Raw genomic sequence first — 24,633 nt, 5'->3', positions numbered from 1 at the left:
CCAGCCTGGACAGAGGCAACCACAACATGACTCTTCTAACTTCTGGACAGCAACCTCCAATGTGGTGGCCAGCTTGCGCTGTGGAGGCCATGATTCTCTCTTGGAAGGAGAAAAGAACTCGACTGGATGGGCAGAGTACACCCCGCATTGCAGGGTGGGATTCAACTTGGGTGCTTGGAGAGGCTGGAGGTGGAGGCCTTTGACAGTGCTAAGTAGCCTGTTCAACTTGGCAGAAGCATTACTGGAGTTCTCAGTTAATACATTGTGTGCCCCCCTGCTCAAAACTGGTGCCTTATATTTCAAGTTACACTGGCCCTGAGCTTCCACTCAGTCCTCCCTTTCCCTGCAAAGCTTAAGGAGGTGCTGCTTTTCTCGAAAACTCTTTCAAGGTGCAGCGTGGAAGAACCTAGGCAGTGTTTATGCACCAGCCATCAGGGGCAGGAGACTGCAAATAAGGAGAGTAAAGCAGGGTTTGTTGCAGCTACCTTGCTTTTAATAGCCAAACTTGTTGTACACACACTTGGGACTGGCATCCCATAAAGCTGTCTGCCACACTGGGCTTCTCTCTCTGCAAGCAGAAGAAGAAAAGGAGCTTTTTGACATTAACCTGCTGGCTCCAGCTACGCCTGCAAGACTTCAGGCACCCAGAGCCAGTTCCACAGAGGCTATTTGCCCACTGCTCTGACTGGTGGGGGGTGGGTCATGCTACAGACTTCAAGCTCTCTTCTGCAACCTTCCTGCCTCTACGATGAAAAGCCGTTCCACACTGATTATGCAGGGAGGGTCAGCCTCTTCCATCTCCCAAGGAGGTGAAAGGGTCTCTTGCACACACACATTTGTCCCATAGGACAGAAGTAGCCTGCAGCAGTCACAGGATGGGATCAATCAGGCCCAGGCAGCCCTGCCAGCTTGAGGTCCTGTGACATCAACTGCTCTTCCACATCCTGCAGAGCCCAGTGGTGAGAAACCAACTCCAAAGCTTCCCACTCGGCCTGGATGGAGAAAAAAAGTCTGTCAGCCTTGAGCAGCGTATCGCTGCAGAAACTCACACATACAAGCTCTGCATCAAGCTGCAATCGAAGGGTGGGATCCAGCAGCACCAAGACCATCGTTCCGTCAGCGTAAGGACTTCTGGTTGTGCAATGGAATGTTCTCCCATGTGCCCCTTAAATCTGGTCCATATGGTTCCCCCAGCCCTCTGGGATACTTTGGGGGGGGGGGAAGAAGGAAGTCCCATTGCACAAACAGAAATTACTGTGCTGAACAGGATGTGTGTGGCTGTGTGTGCAAACACCAGTGCCATCAGAGATGTTTGCCAGGTGACAGCCCTGGCAAGCACAAAGCTCTAAGCTTCAAAATGAGCAGCGCTGACTGTTCCAAGTCATGCTCACTCACAATACAGTTTTACAGTGATCCCATAGGAAAGGTCAGCACTGTCTCCTTGTTGGGGGTGGGGGGAGGATAGCTGAGAGGGTTCTCCTAAGACCACCCAAGGAGGCCATGGCAATGATTTAAGGTAGGAGGGGAAAGTGGCTCACATCATCTCTGACCAACTGCCGTGCTGTCTGGGGCCGGATGGGAGTTGCAAGTTCAACCATATGTTGAGCCCCCCCTCCTGTCATTTCTTTAAAAAGATATTGTCTAGCGCACATATTGGGCCACAGCACCAGCTCTTGGGATATGCGGGGCTGCCTACGCCCACAAGTCTCACTGTGGCACAGCAGAGACCCTGCACATGCACAGCAGCTGGAGTGGCACAGCTGTCGCCCTGCAGATAAGATGCCATCCAGCCAATTAGTCTTGCATCAAATGGACTGCATCTAATCTTATCAGCTACCTGCTCTCACCTAAGTGAAACCATTGGCACAAACTAGGGCAGTACCTTGAAAGCCTTGTTGGGATCAGGTGGGGTGGGGACAGCTGGGCTGAGGAACTGGTCCTGCAGGAGCAGCTGGTTCTGCTCTGCAGCTGTGGAGAGAACATCAGGGAAGCTTGTGAGGGAGGCATGTAAACATTGCAAGTTGACAACAAGGCAAGAGATAACTGTCAGCTATTAACAGTCTGGCTGCCTTTGATTAGGTGTAAACTCAGCAGAAATGGGGTTTTTTGACACTTGTTCCTCTGCATTGGCCTATAGAGCAATAGTGGAGTTGCAAAGAGTAGTCCAAGTGCAGGAGTGAGTGGCTGTACAGAGCAAGTTCCAACATGTGACCACTACAACCCTGAGAGGTTGGGCGCTGCCCCCCATGGTTTCAAACTGGTTCCCCAAAATATCAGACCACTTCATGCAGCCGTCAAAGTAGTCTCTAGTTCATGAAAGCTCGTGCCACAATAAGCACTCAAACGTCCACCCTCCACGTTGCAATCTGAAGAGGTACATCCCACGTAAGACACCAACCCCACCTTTAAGCCCAACACTCCCTGTCCCCAAGCTGCCTCTCACCAGTCTCCTCTCCCAGCATGAGGCTGTACACTCGGCGGAGGCCAAAAACGTTGAGGAAGTACCAGGAGGCCGAACTCACCCTGGGAAGTGAAAACATCTGTCAGTGACTATCTCGGGGAGCCTTCCTGGCCCCCAGTCCCACAGGGTGGGAACCCAGGCCAGAAGCCATCCCCACCCCAAACCCATGGAAGGGCTGGCTGGGCCTGGGGGCAGGCAGGTGCTTACCAAGAGGGGTCCAAGGAAGGCAGGCTAATTCCACGCTGCAGCATGGGCTTGAACCGCAGGGTCAGGGGGAAGGGAACCTTGGCTGGGAGGGAGGGAGGTTGGGAGGGAGAGGTGTTAGAGCTGGACCCGCCTACCCCAAGCTCTAGGGCTGCTGCGCTGCCACCCTCCTCCTCAGTGATTTACAGCTCCCAGCTGTCTTGCGCATAGTGCCACCCTCTGGATCAGCTCAGATCCCAAGCAAAAGCCCCGCCTTGCAAGCAAAGGAGCAACTTAAGGGGCCTACAATCCCTTCTTACCAAATCTTCTCATGCAGGTCACAGAATCCCAGTAAATTACTGGGGTGTGTGGGTGGCAGGGAGGCAAAGAGGTTGAGAGGGGTGATCACTTTCCTAAGAGTTCAGGGCAGAGGGCAGATTTGGATGGGGGCCTTCCTGATTCATAACTACACCTAATTTAGCTAGAGGCAACCTGCCCTCAGCCCAAGCTCTCTGGTCTGGAATAAAAGGACGACTAGGGGTGGTGGTCTGCTTTACAGGCAAGCTGAGCCAAAGGCTATGAAACACAACGGGGGACTTCCAGGTTGGCGCTTCTGGTAATGGCAGATTTCCTCCGTTTCGGAGGAATCCGCTCCTTGGAATTCAGGGTCTGACCGCCACGGCGAGGTGGAGACCCGCTAGAAACCACGAGTGGAAGAAGCTCGTGGACCTGGGATTCGGCAGGTACCTTTTGCGCCTCCCCTACTTGCGGGGAGACCCGGTTTTGGGGCTCCGGAGCGACGTGGGGTGAGTGGCGCGGTACATCGAATCAACCGCTTCTTTCAAGGAGTGAAGCCGCATTGCTGTTGCCAGAAAGCGCCAACTTTTCCTGTGGACATTTGGACTCTAAGTAACTATTCATAAGTAAACAGAAAATTGGACTACTAAATATTTAAATTTGGCATTTGAACGTGAAGGTCTAAACAGGAAGTCCACCTTCCGTTTTGTAAAAAGATCAAAGCAAAGATGTCGCAAGCTAAAGCCTGGGGAAAATACCCTGTAAAGTATTAAATTTTCATCATTTAAGATACTGAATACCCCCTTGGAAGCAGGAGAAGAGGGGGGATTTTTTTGTGGACGGTTTAAACCTGCAGGAGAGTGAGGGAAAAGAGATAATTTACCACTGTCTCGAGCCTGGGATCGGGCTGTCAAAAAGCTTTATTCTGAGAAAATTAACAGCTGGGAATGGAATACATCCTGATGGACGGTTAATAAGAGACATATATTTTTTGCATTGTCCTTGTGGTACTCAAAAGGAGAGAAGCTGAACAGTAACTTTGATGCTGGATTTTGATTTGGAACAATAAGAATAGATACAAACAGAAAATGTTGCCTATAGAGGGAGCCTCTGAAACTGTTGCAATTTGTAACTGCGAAGTGGAACTTTCCACTAAAGAATCAAGGGCTGTGAAAGAAGCGACCTTGGAAAGTTTCTGGATAAGAATGGAAAAACAAGAAGCTTTAGTGAATGCATTTGAGAAAATAAATGCTCTGTTGGAACAACTACATGAGAAGACGGACTCGACGGTAAAGAAAATGGACGTTTTGGGACAAAGTGTATTGGATATGGAACAAAAAGTGAACATTTTAACAGGAACCACTCAGGATGTGACTCAGGAACCAACTTTGAAACAGCAAGTTCGGGAGAAGAAGATGGAACAAACTGTTTCGGCTCCTCAAGAAATTCAAGTGGAGGCCCCGGCCCCACAGAAACAAATTGATGGACATAAGTTGAATCTTGAGGTGACGGAGTTTGAGAGTCAGAATCGGAGAGACGGTGCCCCGTTTGTACTGAAGAAGGGAAGATGGGCAGATTTTCTGATGGAGGGAGGCACTGAGGGAGAGACTGGAAAAGTGGCACTCTTCAGTCTCAAAGGGCCTGTGGAGTATGCCCTGGAACATCTTTTGGATTACAACTTTGAATATGGAGTATGGGCAAATTTGCTGAGATGGGGCCAAGGAGCTGCCAAGAAGGAAGCCCTTTGGGACTTAATTTTTGGCACTAAAAGAAAACTGCAGATAGGACAGGGAGAAGAGTTAAGAGCCTCGGACACAAGAGCACCAGGTTGATGAACTATATCGAACTGATAGAAGAGACTGACAAAATCCGACACCAGGGAGAAGAGACGGTGGAAGAAGATTGGAAATTTTTAAAACATTATTTAGTATAATATTGTATAACTAAGGAATGTTGGGAGATGGTGGAATGAATTTATATGACTTTATTTGAAATATGATAAGGATTTAAGATTTTAGGATTTTAGGGTTTAAGATTTAAGGTTTTTTTTCTTATTAGATTGAAGTATAGATAAATTTTAAGACTTTGATGGGAAGATAAGGTTAAAACAGATTGAGATAATTAAAAGATAGTAAGCAGTGAAAGATGGAAAGGATTTGCTGACCTAATTATTAACTGGAATACAGAAAGGGGAGGTGGGTGGATGTCAAGGAAATAAGTCATCGAAGGATAGAGAGATGAAAAAAAGATGTGTTTTTAAATGTTTATGTTTTTTCCTTGGTTGGGTGGAGGTTTTTTGGCTTTTTGATGTATTTTTTAATTTTTTAACTTTATATTCTTTTTCTTTCTTCTTTATATATATATTTTGTGTTTTCTTTTTCTTATTTCTTCTATCTGTGTAACCATAAAACTTTTAATAAATATCATTTTAAAAAAAGAAACACACCGGATGCTGGAAGAGTGCATCTTGCATAGGCAAACTCCGGCCCTCCAGATGTTTGGGACTACAGTTCCCATCATCCCTGACCACTGGTCCTGTTAGCTAGGGATGGTGGGAATTGTAGTTCTAAACATCTGGAGGGCTGGAGGTTGCCAATGCCTGCCTTAAATGATCTCTTTAAATATTGTTATTTTAAAATATTTCTATACTGCTCTTCCTAGCAAAACAAAAACAAAACAGCAGCAGATTTAGAAACAAAATACAGTGGTACCTAGGTTTACAAACTTAATCCATTCCGGAAGTCCGTTCTTAAACTGAAACTGTTCTTAAAACAAGGTGCACTTTCCCTAATGAGGCCTCCCTCCGTCGGTGCCCTTCCACCGTTCAGATTCCATTCTTACACCAAGGTAAAGTTCTCAAACCAAGACACTATTTCCGGTTTTGCGGAGTTTGTAAACCAAATCATTGTTAAACCGGACTGTTCTTAAACTGAGGTACCACTGTAATCAAATAGCACATACAGCAATACTAAAATTGTCCACCAGGGGGAGGGGCCCCCTGTTGCCCTGCAGGGGCTATTGGGCTCCCTGTTAGAATTCCTGCTCCAAGATTGCAGTCATGGGATTTTTGTCTATCACATGACGGTGTATGTTTTGACTGCACAGAGTGGGAAGTGACGGAGACAGGATGTTTGTGTTACTGTGTTCCGTGAAGTGGGACTATTGTCCTTTGTTCTTTTTCTCTTTGCTGTCTGATGCTAGAGAAAGAGGGAACCATGTTGTAGTGCTCTGTGTGTGTTTATATGTAAATAAAGTAGATTAGCCAAAGTGCTGAGTTACAAGCTGTGAAGACTCTGCAGATCCCTAAGTGTGCCAGTGTCTCTTGGCATCAGTCGCTGTGATGTTCGGGCTGAAGAAAGCTTTTGAAGCTCCCAAACGATTGACCAGGAGGGAGGGAACATGCCAGTTGGGCATGTGTCTCTGCTAGGGTCCTACTCGAGTGTAGGACGAGCTCCTGACACTCCCAACTCCCATCAATCCTAGCCAGCGTGGCCAACTGTGAGGGATGATGGGAATTGTAGTCCAGCAACCAGCTAGAGGGCCACCGTTTCCCTTCATCCTCTGCTGCACAAGGAATGGGTGCAGCTTCCAGGCCTGTGTTAAATCCCCGCATCACTCACTGGCCACAAAGCCAGAGAAGGCCCAATTGATCCAGCCTCCAACTAGGATCATGGGCAGGACATGGACCAAGTTGCCCTTCATCATCTCCATAACCAGGCTGGGATCTGCAAGAGAGAGAGAGGGAGAGAGGTGTGTGTCAAACAGGGTACTGTGCAGCCTGGGATTCCACAAGGACACATGGAAACCACAGAAGGAAGTGCCAGGAACAAAATTTGGTTTTATGTGAATATCAGCATCTTACAAAAACAAAAACAAGAGCAAGTTCTAGCTCCTTGGGGTTTGTGGGCCTGTGGGGACGTATGATAGCTGCAGAAATCTCAAACACAAGCAGGGGTCTACTCGAACAAAATGTCCAAAATAAGGGAAGGGCGCTTAAATAGCATAATTTATATACAGACCACAGAATCCAACCGCTCGTTTTCTTGCAGATTTTGCACCACGTTGGTCCAGAATAAACTTGAGCACAGAGCGCTCACAGCCCTGCCTTAAAAAACTGGTTTGTTTGTTGGTTTGATATCCCGAAGCAGCCAATGTCTGTTAAATTGAGCTGGTGACTCTGGAGGGCAAATCAGGTTCTGTCCACCGGCACCAGCCCCAGGACACACAGAACCAGGCCCCCTCATGGTTGGCAGCTCATCTCCCCCCCTTATTCCACTGCTGCCGCCAAAGCCTCACCTGCCAATTGTAGGGTCCAAGGTGGTTTATACTGGAGAACAAAGTGCTTGGTCCCCGACCCATTTAGGGCTTTTTACGCTAGTACTAACACCTTGAATTGGGTCCAGTGCAGGAGCACCTTCAGAACCAGTGCTGCATGGTGCCCCCACTTACCAGCCTAGCATTCTGCACTAGCTGCAGCCTCTGGGCCACCTTTGAGGGCTGTCTCACACATCGGCTGTGATGGTAGTCCAGATGGGCAGTCAGCTGAGGTGAGGCTATCATGGCCCAGGAGAGGCTGTAGCTGGCAGGTTGCCCAAAGCTGGGCTGAAGGCACATAGTCACAGAAGCCACCCGAGACTCCTGTGGCAAGTTGGAATCCCAGAGTATTCCCACAGTACAAAGCTGCTCCTTCAAGGGGAGTCCCACCACTCCAAGAAGAAGGCAGGACACAGAAGGAACCCACTCACAGGGCCTCCACCTTATCAGCTTCAGCTTATTGGGCCCCATCAAGTCTATCACTGCTTCCAGGCAGCAGTCCCACGGTTGGACAGCAGCACTGATTGAGCAAGCGGGACGGGGGGGGGGGATGAGACTGCAGAACCCTTCCACTGCCCCTTGTACTCCCATGCCCGTTCCCATGGTTACCTGTCAGCAGGTTTCTGGGCTGCACTTTACGCTTCGTTTGGCGGAAGAAGCCACTTTCAGGGTTATTGAAGTGATGCTTACGCATGAGGAAGCCCTGGGGAAAGAGAAAGGGCCTCAGAAATCCAGATGAGCTGAAGGTGTTTTCAACAAGGAAGATTATCATTGCATTTGAGATGGTTTGAAGGGCTTCATATGCATTATCTTTGACAGCCTTACATCTTCAACCAGGGAAAAGGAACCTGTGGCCTCCAATGCTGGACTAGCTCCTCTCATCTCTGACTGCTAGGACCCAAGGGAGCTGGCAGGGCGGCGGCGGCGGCAGCATCTACAGGTTCCCCAATAGGACCTTAGAATGGCCTCATGTCACATACTAAATTCATGGAAGAGGAAAGATTTGAACCAGGGCAAGCGGTTTCTTATGATAATGCTATGCATATGTGCTCGGAAGTTAAATAAATAAGTTAAATCTTCAGTGGGGCTTCCTTCCAGGTAAAAGCACACAGGTGTGAAGTCTTGGTCACCTGCCTTTTTGAGGGTGCCATTCCCGGCTTTGGAGCAGGATGGGTGAAGGCAGGAGACGTTCAAAGGCCTGCCCTTCAATATATTTACATTGCAAAGATATATTTAAAAAACCCCATTTGTTATAGTTATGGTCTCAAGCAATGATACGGGCATTCTTGAGAATAGCCACATGGCAGGGATGCTCCCAACCCCTCCCCAAAGAAGCGCCCTTGTGCTCTTCCCCTCCTTTTCAAGAATGACAAGACAGAATTACCAAGGAAATTCAGAGAGGGGAATAAAGTTTCACTTCTGCTATTCAAACCCTCATATCAGTTCTTTTTAGGCCAGCAGCCTAAGTAAAACAAAAACCCCTCTGACTTGCATCAATCAAGTGGTTCCAGTATTAATCCAGAACCACTGTGGGGAATAGATCACATTTGGGTCACAAGCCAAAGGAGGTTGTGTGTGGACCATGAAATTTCCTAGCTTTATGTCTGTACCCTTGCTGAGGCCTGTCCCTCGAGGCCTCTCTCTGTGCAAGGAGGCAAGTGGCTTTTCAGAAGCAGCTGCACCCACACTCTCCCTTACCTGATGAGTTAGGAAGCGTCCATTTTCTCTCAGGAGGCGACTACGAGCCAGAATCTGCCTGAAGACAAAGAACACTCAACTCAGCTGTAGGTCCAACAGAATTTGCAAACAAAAGTAATGGGATCAGATCATCAAACCAAATGCGGCAGTAAAAGACTGGCCCGCTCACATCTACTCATGCAATCCACATGACTACATACAAACGGCTGCTTGGAGCAATATGTTCAGGGGTGCGAACAAAGCAGTTGTGCAATTCTGGAATTCCACACTTAAGAACACAGTATGATTTGGACACATTTCACAGGACCTGTCATCTATGCATCTGATTTCAATATTGTGAACCACGTTGAGAAATTGTATTCATTTATTGCATTCCTATCCCACCTGTTCTCCAAGGAGCTCCATGGTTCCGTTCCCCTCATTTCATCCCTACAACTACCCTGTGCGGGAGGTCAGGCTGAGAGGCAGTGCCTGGCCCAAGGTCACCCAAGGAGCTTCATGGCTGAGCAAGGATTTGAGCCCTGTCTGCCAGGTTCTAGTCCGACACTCGAACCACTGCATCACACCAGCTCTCCTTATGGTTAAAGTTAAATACTGCAAGGAAGAAAACTGTTTTCAATGGATGATTTTGGTTTTTAAAGCCTTAAATGTGCTGGTCCAGGGCTCCATGCTCCTGGCATCCATCCTCTGAGGCCATCCTGTTGTTATAAGAATTCTAAGGTCTCAAAAATAAAATAAATGTTCATAAATGTACAAGGCAAACACATACATTAGAAACCACATGTCTGTAATAGTACAGGAGAGCAATCCTGAAGCCATTTTGAGACTCCCAGTGACCTCAAATATTCCTCTGCAGTATGGGAGGAAAATGTTATGTGTTTCCCCCCCCATTGTTTTTCTTTTTATAATTATAAAATATCTAATAAATTTTATTTAAAAAAAAAAAAAAGAAAATGGGGAAAGCCTTCCCTTTGTCTTTTGGCTTACAAAATCCTGTCTTAAGGGCATATTTGTGTATGAATAGGGTGAGCCTGTGACCTGGACTCAGGAACTAAAGTATTTACCATCACAAAAGAATGGCCAGGCTGCCCAGGTAATGCAATCATCAGGTATCCTGGCAAACAGGATTTCTGCTGTAGACCACATCCACTGCTGCAGACAGCCTCCTTGGGGGGGCTACAGGGTGGGTACTTTCAAAAGTCTATATAAGGACTTGTGCACCATTGTTTTGGGTTCTCTCCTCCCTCCTGTGTGTGGGGAGTGGGGACCTGTTGCAACAGTACTTTTCTATTGCAATAAAGATAAGACTTACTAGTCGATTTGCTTCTCAATATACTCTGGTTGGCCTCCATTATTTTCTCTTACCGATAGGGAACCTACTTAAGGACTCAATATGGGCTCTTGGGTACTGCATAAGGGGAAAAGAGCAGGGTTTTTTCCTTTCTTATTACACTGTATCATCTGTGATCAAGAAATATTAAAAACCTGCTTCTTTCCCTGTAGGAGGTACGCAAGAAGTCTGTATAGAGGTCGCTAGGCTCTCTATCAGTTGGAGAAGGAACAGAGACCAACCTGAGATATGCTGAAGCAAGGCGGCAAGTAAGCCCAATCTTTATTGTCAGGAAAACAGACTGTTGCAACAGGGTCCTCACTCACACATGCAGAGAAACCCTGAACAAAAGGGCAAAACACACTTATATACAAAAATAATATTTTTTTTTAAATTATCCAAACTTAGACCAACTACTGTAAGTTTATTCTGGTATAAGCAAAAGTCACCAGACCCCTATATATAGTGGGAGGGTGGGGTGGGGTTTTTCTCAGAAGGGTAGTAGAGATGGGTGATTGGCTCAATGTGTATGGTAAACCTGTTGACCACTGTTAACAACTGCAATTAGTCCTACAGGAAAAAGCAAGGAATAATATGCAGATGACCAAAAATAGCTTTAGCATGTGCAATGAGACAAGAATCCAATATCTCTATTCAGACCAGGGCTCCCCATAGTTTTCAGTTTGGTTTCAAGTCTATTTCTGAAATTCTTTTGGAATAAGACAGCTGCTTTGAGATCTCGTATTGAATGTCCTACTGGTTTCTCTGTCTTGTGATTCCTGATGTCAGATTTATGTCCCTTTATCCTTTGGCGTAGGGTTTGGCCTGTTTGTCCAATATAGAGAGCTGAAGGGCACTGCTGGCATTTGATGGCATACACAATGTTAGAAGATGAGCAATTAAATAGGCCTGAGATGGTATGTTTGATGTTGTTGGGGCCAGTAATGGTGTTGTCTGGGCAGCAAAGTTGGCATCTGGGTTTACTGCAGTCTCTCGTACCAGTGTCCATGTTAAGTCTGGTTGTTGTATTATTGTGGGTGAGGAGTTGTTTAAGATTGGGTGGCTGTCTGTAGGCGATGAAAGGTCTTCTTCCCAGAGCTTGAGAAAGTGAACTGTCATTGTCTAGGAGAGGTTGTAAATATCTGATGATGTGCTGAACTGTTTTAACTTGGGAGCTGTATGTGATTACTAGTGGTGTTCTGTTATTTTTTGGGTCTGTCTTGCAGCAAGTTCTCTATGGGTATCAGTCTGGCTTTGTTGATCTATTGTTTAACTTCATCGGGCAGATATTCCAAAAAGGTTTAGTTCCAAAAAGGTTTGCTGTAGATCTCTTAGGTGAGAATCCCTGTCTGTAGAGTTGGAACAGATGCGGTTGTAATGTGTTGCTGTTGTTGTTCAGTTGTTTAGTTGTGTCCAACTCTTTGTGACCCCATGGACCAGAGCACGCCAGGCACTCCTGTCTTCCACTGCCTCCCGCCTCCCTCCTACAGCTGTAATGTAGAGCCTGGCTATATATACTTATACAGTGGTGCCCCGCAAGACGAATGCCTCGGAAGACGAAAAACTCGCAAGACGAAAGAGTTTTCCATTTTCTGAGTTGCTTCGCAAGACGGATTTCCCTATGGGCTTGCTTCGCAAGACGAAACGTCTTGCGCCTTTTTTTTTTTAAACCGCCAATGCATTCCTATGGGAAACCATCAATACATATTGTGCTTCGCAAGACGAAAAAACTCGCTGAACGAAAAAACTCGCAGAACGAATTAATTTCGTCTTGCGGGGCACCACTGTATACAGTTTCATTTCAAGTGGAGTCGCTGGTTCCCACGCCTCGGGATATGCGAGGAGGAAGGAAAAACACATATTGGGGAGATTACAGGTAAGTGTTTGTTAAGACAAAAGCAGCTTGCTAGAATGTTGACGTTTTGGTGATAGTACAATAGCATGAGCACATATGTAGATGTCTGAGTGTTTGAGAGTCCCATACTGCCCACCCTGGTGCTAAGGATCACTCTTTTGTTTATGATTGCAGGGACGGGGACGCCGGGGGTAATGCTTGGTGGGCAAAAGGATTCTGAGGTTATCGATAAAGATCGGGGGTTCCCAGATCCTGCCACTAACAATTGACAGCTATTGTTCAAGGGGAAAGGAAGGATTGCGAATGGGCTATTGACATTTATGAATGGTGTATCTGCTTTTTATGAATGACCCATTCAATAAAGAGTGTTTTAGTTTATGGATTCATGTGGTTCTTTGTAGACCCAGAAGGTGGCACTGAGGACCTGTCAAAGTCGTCGAGGCGGTTAGACAGAGCATGTTCATTTGACAATCCTAGGTACCAACATAATTATTTTAATTAAGTTACGTTTTATCATTCAAGGATATAGTAAAAGTAAAGGTACCACTGACCATTAGGTCCAGTTGCTGACGACTCTGGGGTTGCGGCTCTCATCTCGCTTTACTAGCCGAGGGAGCTGGCGTTTGTCTGCAGACAGTTTTTCCAGGTCATGTGGCCAGCGTGACTAAGCCGCTTCTGGCAAACCAGAGCAGTGCACGGAAACGCCGTGTACCTTCCCTGGAGCGGTACCTATTTATCTACTTGCACTTGACATGCTTTTGAACTGCTAGGTGGGCAGGAGCTAGGACCAAACAACGGGAGCTCACCCCATCGCAGGGATTCAAACTGACGACCTTCCGATCGGCAAGCCCTAGGCTCTATGGTTTAGACCACAGCGCAACCCGCGTCCCTTAAGGATATAGTAGTCGTAGCATATAGTTACATGGAGTGGAGACATGCACAAATGAGAGATGTAGTATTAATTTCCCTTTCCCTGTTCCATTCTACATCATCTGCTTCTCCTTGGGGGTTAGTGGCCAGCAGGTATTTGCAGCAGTCCTGGAACATCTCCACAGCAAAGCCTGTCTAGCGGCCTCTTTCCTCTTCATCAGAAAACCTAAGGCCCATGGGCCCATGAGGCACAAGGCGGTCATTCAACCGGCCCACAAGCCGCCCCGAACCAAGCCACCCGCCTGGCGAGTCCCCGCGCTGCGTTAAATCGGCGCAGCGCGGTGTAGGGACTTACGTCCACGGTGCCAGAAATCACGTCTGCACAAACGCAGATGCTGGAAATTGCGGGTGCACGCACTCACACGTGCACGCAATTTGGCCCGCAGATGGATCTCCGATGGAGTAGGTAATAGGCGAGGTAAACTTTGCCAACCCCTGGGTTAAAGCATCCCTGCTCCAGATTGCTTTTGGGGGGAGGCAGGGTTTCAATATTTTAAGCAGCTGTGCTTTTTCATTATTTGGCACCTTGTTCTCACAACCTTCTGGAAGCCTGCGAGCTGGCCATGAACACACAGTACTCTGTTTTTTTTTTTGAAATAATTTTTATTAACAGGCCAATCACATCACATTGTTCAAATCACATTAATTCCAAATTATACAGCCAAATTTTAAAATTTTCGGGGGGTACCCATACATCAAGCTCAGCACGAGTCCAAAATTCCAGATGACTCCAGACATCACTTATTTGCTGCTTTTATTAAACAGTTCCATCCAGTTCGATTCGGATAGATCTTTATTACCTTCTTTCTCTTCTTGTTGTTATCATTTATTCCTTTCTTTGCGATCTCTGATGGTTTTCACAAACAGATTGAAGATTTGGCGTCTCTGTGTGGGTTTTATGCTCTGCCAAACTCATATTATTCAGGAGCGACCTCTGTTAGTCTTCGGTCGGTCCATTATTTTTCCTCAGGCTAGCCATAAATCAGACATTATCAGGGGCTCTGTCAGGTCAAACTTGCATTCCAGCCTTCTTTCTTTTTCAAATTCCTGAATCTCCTCCCCCTCGTCTGTTCTCCTGCCAGCCTGTCTTTGCGAGACGCCATGTTTTTTTAACTGCGTCATAGGAATTTTCCTCCTTCTCGCCTTTCAATCTTCTCGTATTGTAGTCATTTCCCCCACACAGTTTTAAAGTTCTGTTTATGTTTTTTTTAAAACGCGACGATCTTATTTCTTTCTAGGGTGGAGGATTATTGTAGTCATATCATGCAAAGAAATTTAAGAGGGTTTTTTCCTCCACCCCCCCCCTCGTTCCAGCCTTACGTTCTCATGGTGGTAATTCATCAAGAGATTTACTTATCCATCCGTCACTCCCGATCACAGAGATGCATTAGTCAGCAGTCCTTATCTCGAGCCTTACTTGATATATGTGCTTCAGCCTTTCTTCCGATCCGTTATTGCCAATTAGTCCAATTATAATTCCAGGCTGAAGCAACCAGCACGCGCTGATTGGAATCGGCGTCGGGAAGATCTGAATCCATCGAGGGCTTTTGCCAAGTGTTCCACACCCCCGTCTCTCGGATCAGGGGGTGCATTATGAACACCGCTGGCAGGGCAGCCCCCCCCATACCCTTGGGGGGGTTTAGGAAGGCTGCCTACTTCCCATAGCAGCCCCTTAATACCTCGTATGGGTCAGAGAGATGTTATTGTCGGCCATCTTCCAACGCGCCACCTAGTGGCCCCCCAACACACAGTACTCTGTCCACCTGTGATCGGGGTGGAGGAAGGGGGGTGCGGTGGGGGCAAACGGTCCTGGGTGTCTTCGCTGAGGGAGGGGACATTTGGCAGTTGTTGGTGGGCAGTGCGCCCAATGTCCGCCATCGGCAGCTCGCTCCGCCCCAGGCAGCAAGGCGCGTGTGCAACTCCATGCACCTGAGTGGCTATCCCATGCCCAGAAGGGCACCCGCTCCCCCCCGCCCCCCCCCCGGGAGCATGCCTGCCCTGGGCAGCATGGGCATATGCTCCGCCACTGCCTGCGATTCCCAGCAAGTGGTGTTCAGAAGTGTGATGCCTCTGACAATGGAAGGAGAATGTAGCCCTTGTGGCTACGAGACATGGACAGCCCAACAGCACAATGGGTCAGGGTGTCTGGGTGTTAACTGGAAGGGGCGGTTGTGGGCAGGACTCCTGCACTGCGAGGGGCTGGATTAGATGACCCTTGATGTCCCTTCCAACTCTACAATTCTATGATTCTATTACTGGAGGAAGATGGCATATGGAAGGTTGTCATTTATTATGGTGGTTTGTGCTTTTTTATTCCAAGTGTGCATATTTTTCTGGATTGTCAGCAAGGTGCTGTTACACTTGATTGTAGCAGAAACACTATTTTAACTTACCAATACATAAAGAAAACAAACATGCAGGCTGCAAAGTGTCACAGGACTCTTGGTCATGTGTAGCTTAAGGTTACCAGACGTCCCCGGACTTACAAATCAGTCCATCTATTTAGTTGAAAAGTGTCCAGATTCGTTGAAAGAAATCTGGTAACCTTAGTGTAGCTCAGACTTCTGTGAAACTTAAAAGCTTGCGAAGAGGTGCGCGCGCCCAGAAACCCCAATCCCGGGAAACAGGAAGGGTCCCTTTCGCGTCCTCTTCCCTGACTCCACCTCCAGGGGCCTGGCATGTGGGCGTGGCCCCCCGCAGCCCCGCCCCCGCTGCTCACGTGTCCTGCCGTTGCTCGAGCCAGCCCAGCGCGCGCTCGCCGCGCAGCAGGCCCGCTATGCGCAGGCGCAGAACCCCTATGGCCAGCGCGATCCAAGCCACGGGCAGCAGAACCCAGAAGCGGATGGAGCCGTCCAGGCGCAGCTCCGGAGCCGCCATGGCGTCTGAGAGAAGAGGCTCCTGGGGCCGGAAACGCACAAATAGGGCGCCGGAAGTGGCGCTATTGACTCAACGCCGACTTCCGGCCGCCTTTCTCTCGCGCCCGCCACGGTTTCCAGCTTTGTGGCGAGATGGAGACGCGTCTCTCTATCAGGAGAAAAGGGGTCGGAGGTTGACCCTGCGGAAACAACGTCATTTCCTGCACCGTATTTGCGGGCTCAGAACACACTTTTGTTTACCAAAAGAAACGTCTCTTGAATTACGTCGACGGGCGAGCAGTTTCTAACGAGAGGAATCCTTTTTGGGGCCTAAAAGAGGCACAAGATTCCCCCTCTGAAGGGAACCCGTATGTAGCAGCCGGAAGTCGCCTTCCGGACCTGCGCAGTCTGCGCCCTGCCTGCGAGCGCGCGAGCGCCATAGAGTCTGCCGAGCAGAGCGCCCCCGCGCCTGGTCTTCCCTCGGGTCCCGGCCATGAGCTGAGAGACGCGCCGGGCGAGGGGCGGGCGGGGCTGGGTGGCGGAGCGCCCCGCGTCTCCTGGTTTCCGCGGGAGGAAGGCGGGCGGGCGGGCGGGCGCAGAGTTGCCGCGCTGGGCGGAGGCGCCGATCCCCCCCCCCCCCGCAGGCTGTGGCGTCGAAGCTCCCGCGGGCAGCTGGCCGGGATGCCGGGCGAGCGGCAGGTGCAGGAGAAGGTGCTTCAGTACGAGGCCTTCGTCAGCGAGGTTCTGCAGAGGGACCTCCGGTGAGTGTCTCCTTCCCGGGCGCCTCTCACGCCACCCCCGAGCGCCTCGGTTTCTTTTGCTCCGCTTTCTGCTCGTGCTTCCAGACCGTTGTTGGTGTTTCTCCCCAGGAAGGTTCTGGAGCAGCGGGATCAGGTCTATGAAAAGATGGCTCAGTACCTGCAGCTCAAGAATATTATTGAGCGGTTGCAGGTAACTAAAAACTTCTTTAAGTTGTTTACAGCACTTTACACAGAAAGATCTGCAGCAGTGTTCTGCGGGGGTTTAAATGTAGGAGACAGCAGGGTATTGCGTGTTACTTACTATAACAGCTGTTTTACTCCAGAGAGCAGAGATCGGTAAACGTTTCTTCCTTTTCTCCCAGGAGACAGGAAGTCAGGAGCTGACAACTCAAGTGGATCTAGGCTGCAATTTCTATGTCAATGCAGAAGTGTGAGTAGCACAAAGACAGAGCTCATCTGTATCCATTTTCACATGTATTCTTGCCCCTTGACTTCCTGTCTGCTCCAGTGACAGGAGAGACCTGTCTTTGATATAAAAAGTAAAGATTATGCCTAGGGCTGGGTGATATATAAATATATTGTCCAAAACTGGTTTGAAATCCATATTGTGATAACTGTTTCATAACTTTTGACCTGGCAATATATCGTGAAGCCAGCCAGTGCTTCTCTTGATTCCTGCAGCCCCTGTTAACTCTTAACGGCTCAGCTCTCCCCTGCCTCCTGCGTTGGGCGGTGAATCACAAGAACAGGCGCCGGCAAAAATCACAATGTGGGAAAACCCCTGAAGTCAGACAGTTCCTCTACATAACTCCATCCTTGTTTCAGATATCATGATATATTGCTGATATATCATGATGCTGAAAACCAGATACTACCTGGCCCTATTTATGGCAGGAATGGGGAGCCGCAGTGCCAAACGGATTTTCCAGGCCTCTTTGTTTATTGCATTTGTATATCTCCCTTCATCCGTCGCTCTCAGAACAGTTCACAACATAAAAACACAATATACATAATAAAAACAAGAACAAAACAAACCAATAGGGAAGTTATAGTGCCACTGTATTCTGCTCTGGTCAGACCTCACCTGGAGTACTGTGTCCAGTTCTGGGCACCACAGTTCAAGAAGGACACTGACAAACTGGAACGTGTCCAGAGGAGGGCAACCAAAATGGTCAAAGGCCTGGAAACGATGCCTTATGAGGAACGTCTAAGGGAGCTGGGCATGTTTAGCCTGGAGAAGAGGAGGTTAAGGGGTGATATGATAGCCATGTTCAAATATATGAAGGGATGTCACATGGAGGAGGGAGAAAGGTTGTTTTCTGCTGCTCCAGAGAAGCGGACACGGAGCAATGGATCCAAACTACAAGAAAGAAGATTCCACCTAAACATTAGGAAGAACTTCCTGACAGTAAGAGCTGTTCGACAGTGGAATTTGCTGCCAAGGAGTGTGGTGGAGTCTCCTTCTTTGGAGGTCTTTAAGCAGAGGCTTGACAACCATATGTCAGGAGTGCTCTGATGGTGTTTCCTGCTTGGCAGGGGGTTGGACTCGATGGCCCTTGTGGTCTCTTCCAACTCTATGATTCTATGATTCTATGATTCAATAACTCCCCTTCCCCCATCCCCTCCCACAACGTATTTAAATGGGTATTGGATGTTAAATCAGGCAAGGCCTGGTTGAAGTGGAATGTTTTCACCTGGCTCCTAAAGGTGCATAATGAAGATATCAGCTGAACCTCCCTGGGGAGAGCATTCCACAAATGGGGAGCCACTGCAGAAAAGGCCACTTCTCATGTTGTCACCCCCTGGACCTCACATGGAGGAGGAAAACAAAGAAGGGCCTCAGAAGATGATCTCAGGGTCTAGCTGTCCTAAGGATTCTCCCCAGACCACACCCATCACCTGACCTTCACACTGTCCTCAAGTGCTTTTGCCATGTGAAATACTTAATTCAGTTGTGCAACTGCAGTATAAACTGCTATACAGAAAGAAGAATTGCATCTAATGTTTTGCCTATGGAATCACCCACGGTTGGCATGTGCCCCACAAGGGAATGTACCGGAATTTTTGCTCTATAAGGCGCACCTGACCATAAGACGCACCTAGTTTTAGAGGAGGAGAACAAGAAAAAAAAATTCTCTCCTTCTCTGCTCAGCGCCTCTCCAGCAAAGCGGGAGGAGAAATGGAAGGGGCTCCGTTTCTCCTGCTGCTTCGCTGAATGGGCGCTGCGCAGCTTTCCCTCTCTGTGCAGCGCCCCTTCAGCGAAGCGGCAGGAGAAACTGAGCCCCTTCCATTTCTCCTCCCGCTTTGCTGGAGAGGCGCTGTGCAGAGAGGGAAAGCTGTGCAGTGGCTCTCCAGCGACGCGAAGCCAGGAGAGCAAGAGGGATCAGTGTGCACCAATCCATCTTGCTCTCCTGGCTTCAGCAAAAGCTGTGCAGCCTGCATTTGCTCCATAAGACACACACATTTACTTTTTAGGAGGGGAAAAGGGTGCCTTATAGAGCGAAAAATACAGTAGTTCTCCATTGAAAAAGGTTCTGCACATCTCCTTCATGGCATCCTTGCGTGTAAGGAAAGTGTGACACTAGGATCCTAAAAGTTGAGAAAGGGCAGAAGGCCAGTTAATCCAACTCCCTCTAACAAAGCAGGCATCTCTGGATAATCCTACTCAATCCAGATTATGTGCCACAATCAGAAAGCAGATGTGTTGTGTATGTGTATGATGTTTTTCAAGCTTCAGATGCCTCAGGCAGGCAGACAAATTGTGCTTCTTGCTGAGGGAAGCTGAGGGAATCTACTATGGAGAGGGAAGTAGATAGCTTTCCTCATTATTGGAACATCTGTCAGTCATTGAAGGCATATTTTACCTTTGCCAGAAGCTAACCAGGTAACCCAGCATCTCTCAGTCTCAGTCTCCCATCGGCAGCATGGGGATAGTAACACAGCCTGCTTTTCAGAGTTATTGTAAGATTTAGTGGAACAAGCTGTGTGAAATACTTTGGACAATTTCACTGCTCTATAAATGTTATTCATGAGAATGTGAGTAGCAGTTTAAGGAGGATTTCAGCTAACTGAATCAGGCTGGGCTAACTGGATCAGGCAGTGGTGTGTGGTACCAAACAGTGAAAAAGTTCCTGAAGTCCTGTAAATGCCATCTTGGTAGTCAAGATAACAGCAGGATTAATAGTTGGACTACGCAGAATTAGATAAATCAGCAGGAAGGATTTGAAACCTGCGGGACCAGAAATTCTCAGAAGACTGGAATAAATTTACGAACTATTTGAAAAGCAGTTGTGATGAACAGATTATGCTAGTAGGTTTGCAAGAAGTTTTGTAAGGGGAATTATTTGAAATATTGCAAGAAAGACAATGAGGAGAAATATTAGTTAAGGATAATTAAAGGTAATATGAAATTAAATGCATAATAAGTGATAAAAACGGAAAATAATCAGAGGTGTTGACGGAAGTCTAAAAATATTGTATAAGATGAGAAGTTATGTTGTATGACTGTTGGAATTGATATGTTAAAAATTAATAAAAACGTGTGTGTGTGTGTGTGTATATATATATATATATATACACACGTTATATATATATATATATATATATATATATATATATATATATATATAAAAAATGGTTATTTGCTGCAAGAATGAGCTCATATGTACCTATCTGCTTGCTTAGAAGTTTTCAGCCTTAGTTTTGATTTAGCTAGTCAGGAGAGGATCGGCTAAGGGAGCTGGGCATGTTTAGCCTGGAGAAGAGGAGGTTAAGGGGTGATATGATAGCCATGTTCAAATATATAAAAGGATGTCACATAGAGGAGGGAGAAAGGTTGTTTTCTGCTGCTCCAGAGAAGCGGACACGGAGCAATGGATACAAACTACAAGAAAGAAGATTCCACCTAAACATTAGGAAGAACTTCCTGACAGTAAGAGCTGTTCGACAGTGGAATTTGCTGCCAAGGAGTGTGGTGGAGTCTCCTTCTTTGGAGGTCTTTAAGCAGAGGCTTGACAACCATATGTCAGGAGTGCTCTGATGGTGTTTCCTGCTTGGCAGGGGGTTGGACTCGATGACCCTTGTGGTCTCTTCCAACTCTATGATTCTATGATTCTATGATTCTATGACTAGCTGCCTGCCTGTCCGCTACTTCCTTTTCTGAGAGATGGGTGAGAGTTGAGAAGGGGCCTCTAAATTAGGGGTGAGTTAATTGGGCTGTTGAGGCCAACTAACGTAGCTTGCATTTTGTATATTAGCCTCTTGCGGACAAATTATGAGGAGGGCTTGCCATTTTCACTTTTTTCTAATAAAGCACTAGAATCGATCACTCTAGCATTTTTGGTGGCCCTGCATCAAACCACTCACACAGAGACTCCTTTGGGCTTGTGGATCAGGACAAGTGGAAAAGGGAGATTGGCTCAATCTGTGCAGAAGAAACTAGGAAGTTAAAAGCCAGGTCTTTCAGGGAGGAATGGCAGGGTAGCTGCTGTAGCTCAGGCTCAACCTTTGCAAGGCCAAACACCTCTCTACCCAGCTGGTATAAGTATTTTGCCCTTGGGAAAACAGTTGTTTTCTCTTTCAAGAAAAAAATAACATTCATTAAACATATTCGTTAATTTCACCATGCACCCAATATCCCATATTTTTAGTAATCCATTCTTCCAAAGTAAGTGTTCCCATTTATACTCAGTGGTATAAATTCATGCCATTTTAAATACCTTTTCTTCCTGCAGGCCTGATGCCTCCACCATATTTGTAGCACTGGGTTATGGGTTCTTTGTGGAGTTGACTCTTCCTGAGGCGCTTGCCTTCATTGAGAAGAAGAACAAGCTACTAACAGAGTGAGTAGAAGGAATTCAGCTGTCCCACTGTGCCCCCCATGCTATCCAAGGAATCTTAGTTGGCAGGCCTCACAAGAGCACTCTTCAATAGTTTAGGGTGACGATCTCTTGCAACCAATTATCTGGCTAATGCAAGCAGACCATGCTTTGGGAATGCAGATGGCAGGAGCCCCCCAAAGCAATGAGAGAGCCAGAAAAGCACAGGTGAGATCTCTTAGATGGAAACAAGCAAACTCTGCCCTCTCTCTCCTTGTGCCACTTAGTCTGGAGCATGTTTGTTTGAAAGTAAAGTTCCACTGTGTTCAGTGGGCTCAGGCAAATTCCTCACGGTATAGCATGTTGCCCTAATTTGTGAATGGTCCAAGAGTCTTTAGATCAGGCTTCTTCAACCTCGGCCCTCCAGATGTTTTGAGACTACAATTCCCATCATCCCGACCACTGGTCCTGCTAGCTAAGGATCATGGGAGTTGTAGGCCAAAAACATGGAGGGCTGAGGTTGAGCCTGCTTTAGAGTTTCAGGCTGCATCCACCCTCCTTCCTTCCTCACCCACAATTTCTTCTGTCTCCAACAGACTCAGTGAAGCCCTTACCAAAGACTCTGTCAAGATCAAAGCCAATATTCGGATGGTTTTAGAGGTAATGATGGGTGTTCCTTGCTCCAAGCAGACAGATTCCTATTGGGCAGGAATCCAGCAGGGGAAGGAGGAAAGCAGCAGAAAGTTGTGGCCTGCTTTTCCTTGGAGTGCTGCCTATGGTGTGGGAAGCATGTTTACTTCTGGTGCATAGGACTGGCTGGTGGCGCTGGGATCTAAACCACTGAGCCGCTTGGGCTTGCTGATCGGAAGGTCGGCAGTTCGAATCTGTGCGACAGGGTGAGCTCCCTTTGCTCTCCCAGCTCCTGCCAACCTAGCAGTTTGAAAGCATACCAGCATGAGTAGATAAATGGGTACCGCTGCTGTGGGTAGGTAAATGGCATTTCCACGTGCTCTGGCACTTGCTGTGGTGTTCTGTTGTGCCGGAAGCAGTTAGTCATGCTAGCCACATGACTTGGAAAGCTGTCTGTGGGCAAATGCCAGCTCCCTCAGCCTGAAAAGCAAGATGTGCTGCACCCCATAGCACTTAACTTATGGTGCAGTATGAAAGAGATGCTCTAGGAAATCAGTAGACCATTGTAGGCTCAGACTGTCTTTCTCCCACTCCCAACTCCTCTCTGCAGGGCTTGCATGAACTCCAAGGTCTCCAAGATTTGCCTGAGGAGACCAGAAGGGACATCTTCCTTTAGGCACCAGCCCTTCCTAGAGGGGACGTTTTCAATGTGATATGCTGGAAGAAGAGTTAGTCTCTTGGGCATTTTGGTGGTGGCAGCAGGAACTTCGTTTGTAACTGAGGAAACCCTTATGAGTTGGGTAGGGTGAATGTACTTACAGGGACAGCAGATTGGAGAGTTTGAGAGAGAACAGTTTCTCTTGGGGTGGTTGATTTCACTGCTCCAAATATTCAACCCTTCTCTGCCTCTGTTTCCCCAGGAACTGTGTCTTAGTATAAGTTCATCTCAATTTGCAAAACTAATAAATAAAGATGATTATTCCAGTTGGTTGTCTTTTTGCCCCATTCTTCCACCCACCTTCCCATTGGTTCGCGTCTCCGCTCCTCCACATGCAGCTGCTGGGTGACCTTGGGCTAGTCACACTTCTCTGAAGTCTCTCAGCCCCACTTACTTCACAAGAGTGTTTGTTGTGGAGGAGGAAGGGAAAGGAGAATGTTAGCCGCTTTGAGACTTCTTCGGGTAGCGATAAAGCGGGATATCAAATCCAAACCCTTCTTCTGTCATTTAGTCTTAGAGAACATTGGCCCATATTTGTTTTTACCTTGCTGAGTATTAAACTACCGAAAGGCAATTGTGAGGAGAAAGTGGGTATACTCAGGGAGATTGTCCACTGACAGGAGGCCCCACCTCAATAAATTAGTTTCCAAACAAGGATAGCTTTCACTTTTCTATTATCCTGTTCAAAAACTGATACCTTTTCATGTTGGCAGAAATTTTCCGCATTGCAGAAATTCTGCTTTGTAAGTGACATTTTCCTTAGAAGCCAAATCAAATGGATTGAAGCTCTGTGGAGTTTTTTCCTCACTAGTGGAGGAAATGTGTCCCCCTCCCTGCATGGATCCAGCTGGTTTACAATTTAATTGACAAGCTATTGTAAACAATTCTATCCCTTGTTTTGAGATTTCAGCAGCATTATAGCCATTACATTTCTGAGCTTTTCCATACTACAGTATAAGTAAATTCAAAAATCATTACTGTTATTTGCCTTGTTTTGAACTTTGTAGATGGTACTGTTTTTTGTGAAAGTTAAAAAAATAAAAAGCAGTGGACAATCTAGGGTACTGAGACTTGCAAATGTCTGACCCCTTGAATTAGCAGTGCATTTGATGCCCCCAAGCCACTTGACAACCACAGTGCTGACGGAAAGTCCAAATGGCATTCCAACGCTAAGCATCTGATATGAGAAAATATATGTTCGGTAGATCTTCATTTGGACTGTGTCCCTGAGTTACCACTAGAGGTTCAGGTTTGGTTTTTTTTGAAGTTTTTTGCAGATAAAATCGCTCAGATTAGGGAAGAAGTAGACTCCACCGTGGGAGCAGGGCCAGGGCGGGAGAGTGGTAGAGTCCTGTCTAGTCAAGTTGCATGGGATCAATTCCAACCTGTTACCTCCGAGGATGTGGACAGGCTGCTTGGACGAGTGAAGCCAACCACCTGTCTCCTGGATCCTTGCCCATCCTGGCTTATAAAAGCTAGCCGGGAAGGACTGGGCGATGGGCTTCGTGGGGTGGTGAATGCTTCCCTCCGTGAGGGAGCCTTCCCAGACCCGCTGAAAGAGGCGGTTATTAAACCGCTTCTTAAAAAACCATCTTTAGATGCGGCCACGATGGCCAATTATCGCCCAGTCTCAAATCTTCCATTCTTGGGCAAGGTGATTGAGCGAGTGGCTGCTGAACAACTCCAGGCACGCCTGGAAGAAGCGGACCATTTGGATCCCTTCCAGTCGGGATTCAGGCCTCATCATGGGACTGAAACTGCCTTGGTCGTACTGGTTGATGATC

The 24,633-nt window shown here is 47.4% G+C and overlaps 2 protein-coding genes across 5 annotated transcripts; one reads left to right on the top strand and one right to left on the bottom strand.

Annotated features, from left to right (window-relative positions):
* Positions 1–471: 471 nt before the first annotated feature.
* Positions 472–15,945, bottom strand: LOC310668147 (ER membrane protein complex subunit 3-like; the record flags this gene model as incomplete). Of its 4 annotated transcripts, none has more annotated exons than XM_083421160.1 (8): positions 472–992; positions 1,883–1,968; positions 2,444–2,523; positions 2,669–2,750; positions 6,562–6,666; positions 7,865–7,958; positions 8,954–9,011; positions 15,788–15,945. In XM_083421160.1, the coding sequence occupies 8 exons, from the start codon at positions 15,943–15,945 to the stop codon at positions 882–884; spliced, it is 774 nt and encodes a 257-aa protein (XP_083277286.1). In that variant the 3' UTR covers positions 472–881. The 4 variants fall into 4 exon arrangements, with proteins under 4 accessions (XP_083277286.1, XP_083277289.1, XP_083277287.1 ...); XM_083421163.1 differs by lacking the exon at positions 15,788–15,945 and adding an exon at positions 15,462–15,772; XM_083421161.1 differs by lacking the exon at positions 15,788–15,945 and adding an exon at positions 15,462–15,772 and having other exon boundaries at positions 8,954–9,007.
* Positions 15,946–16,259: 314 nt separating this feature from the next.
* UXT (ubiquitously expressed prefoldin like chaperone) lies at positions 16,260–23,115 on the top strand. Its single transcript, XM_083421190.1, has 6 exons — positions 16,260–16,684; positions 16,793–16,874; positions 17,047–17,114; positions 21,418–21,525; positions 22,098–22,161; positions 22,742–23,115. The coding sequence occupies exons 1-6, from the start codon at positions 16,605–16,607 to the stop codon at positions 22,805–22,807; spliced, it is 468 nt and encodes a 155-aa protein (XP_083277316.1). The 5' UTR covers positions 16,260–16,604; the 3' UTR covers positions 22,808–23,115.
* The last annotated feature ends 1,518 nt before the right edge of the window (positions 23,116–24,633 follow it).

This window comes from Podarcis tiliguerta (assembly GCF_965153285.1).
Source record: "Podarcis tiliguerta genome assembly, chromosome: 17".
Lineage (NCBI taxonomy): Eukaryota > Metazoa > Chordata > Lepidosauria > Squamata > Lacertidae > Podarcis > Podarcis tiliguerta.
Note: the sequence above shows the minus strand (reverse complement) of the source record. Positions and strands in the feature narration are given on the sequence as shown.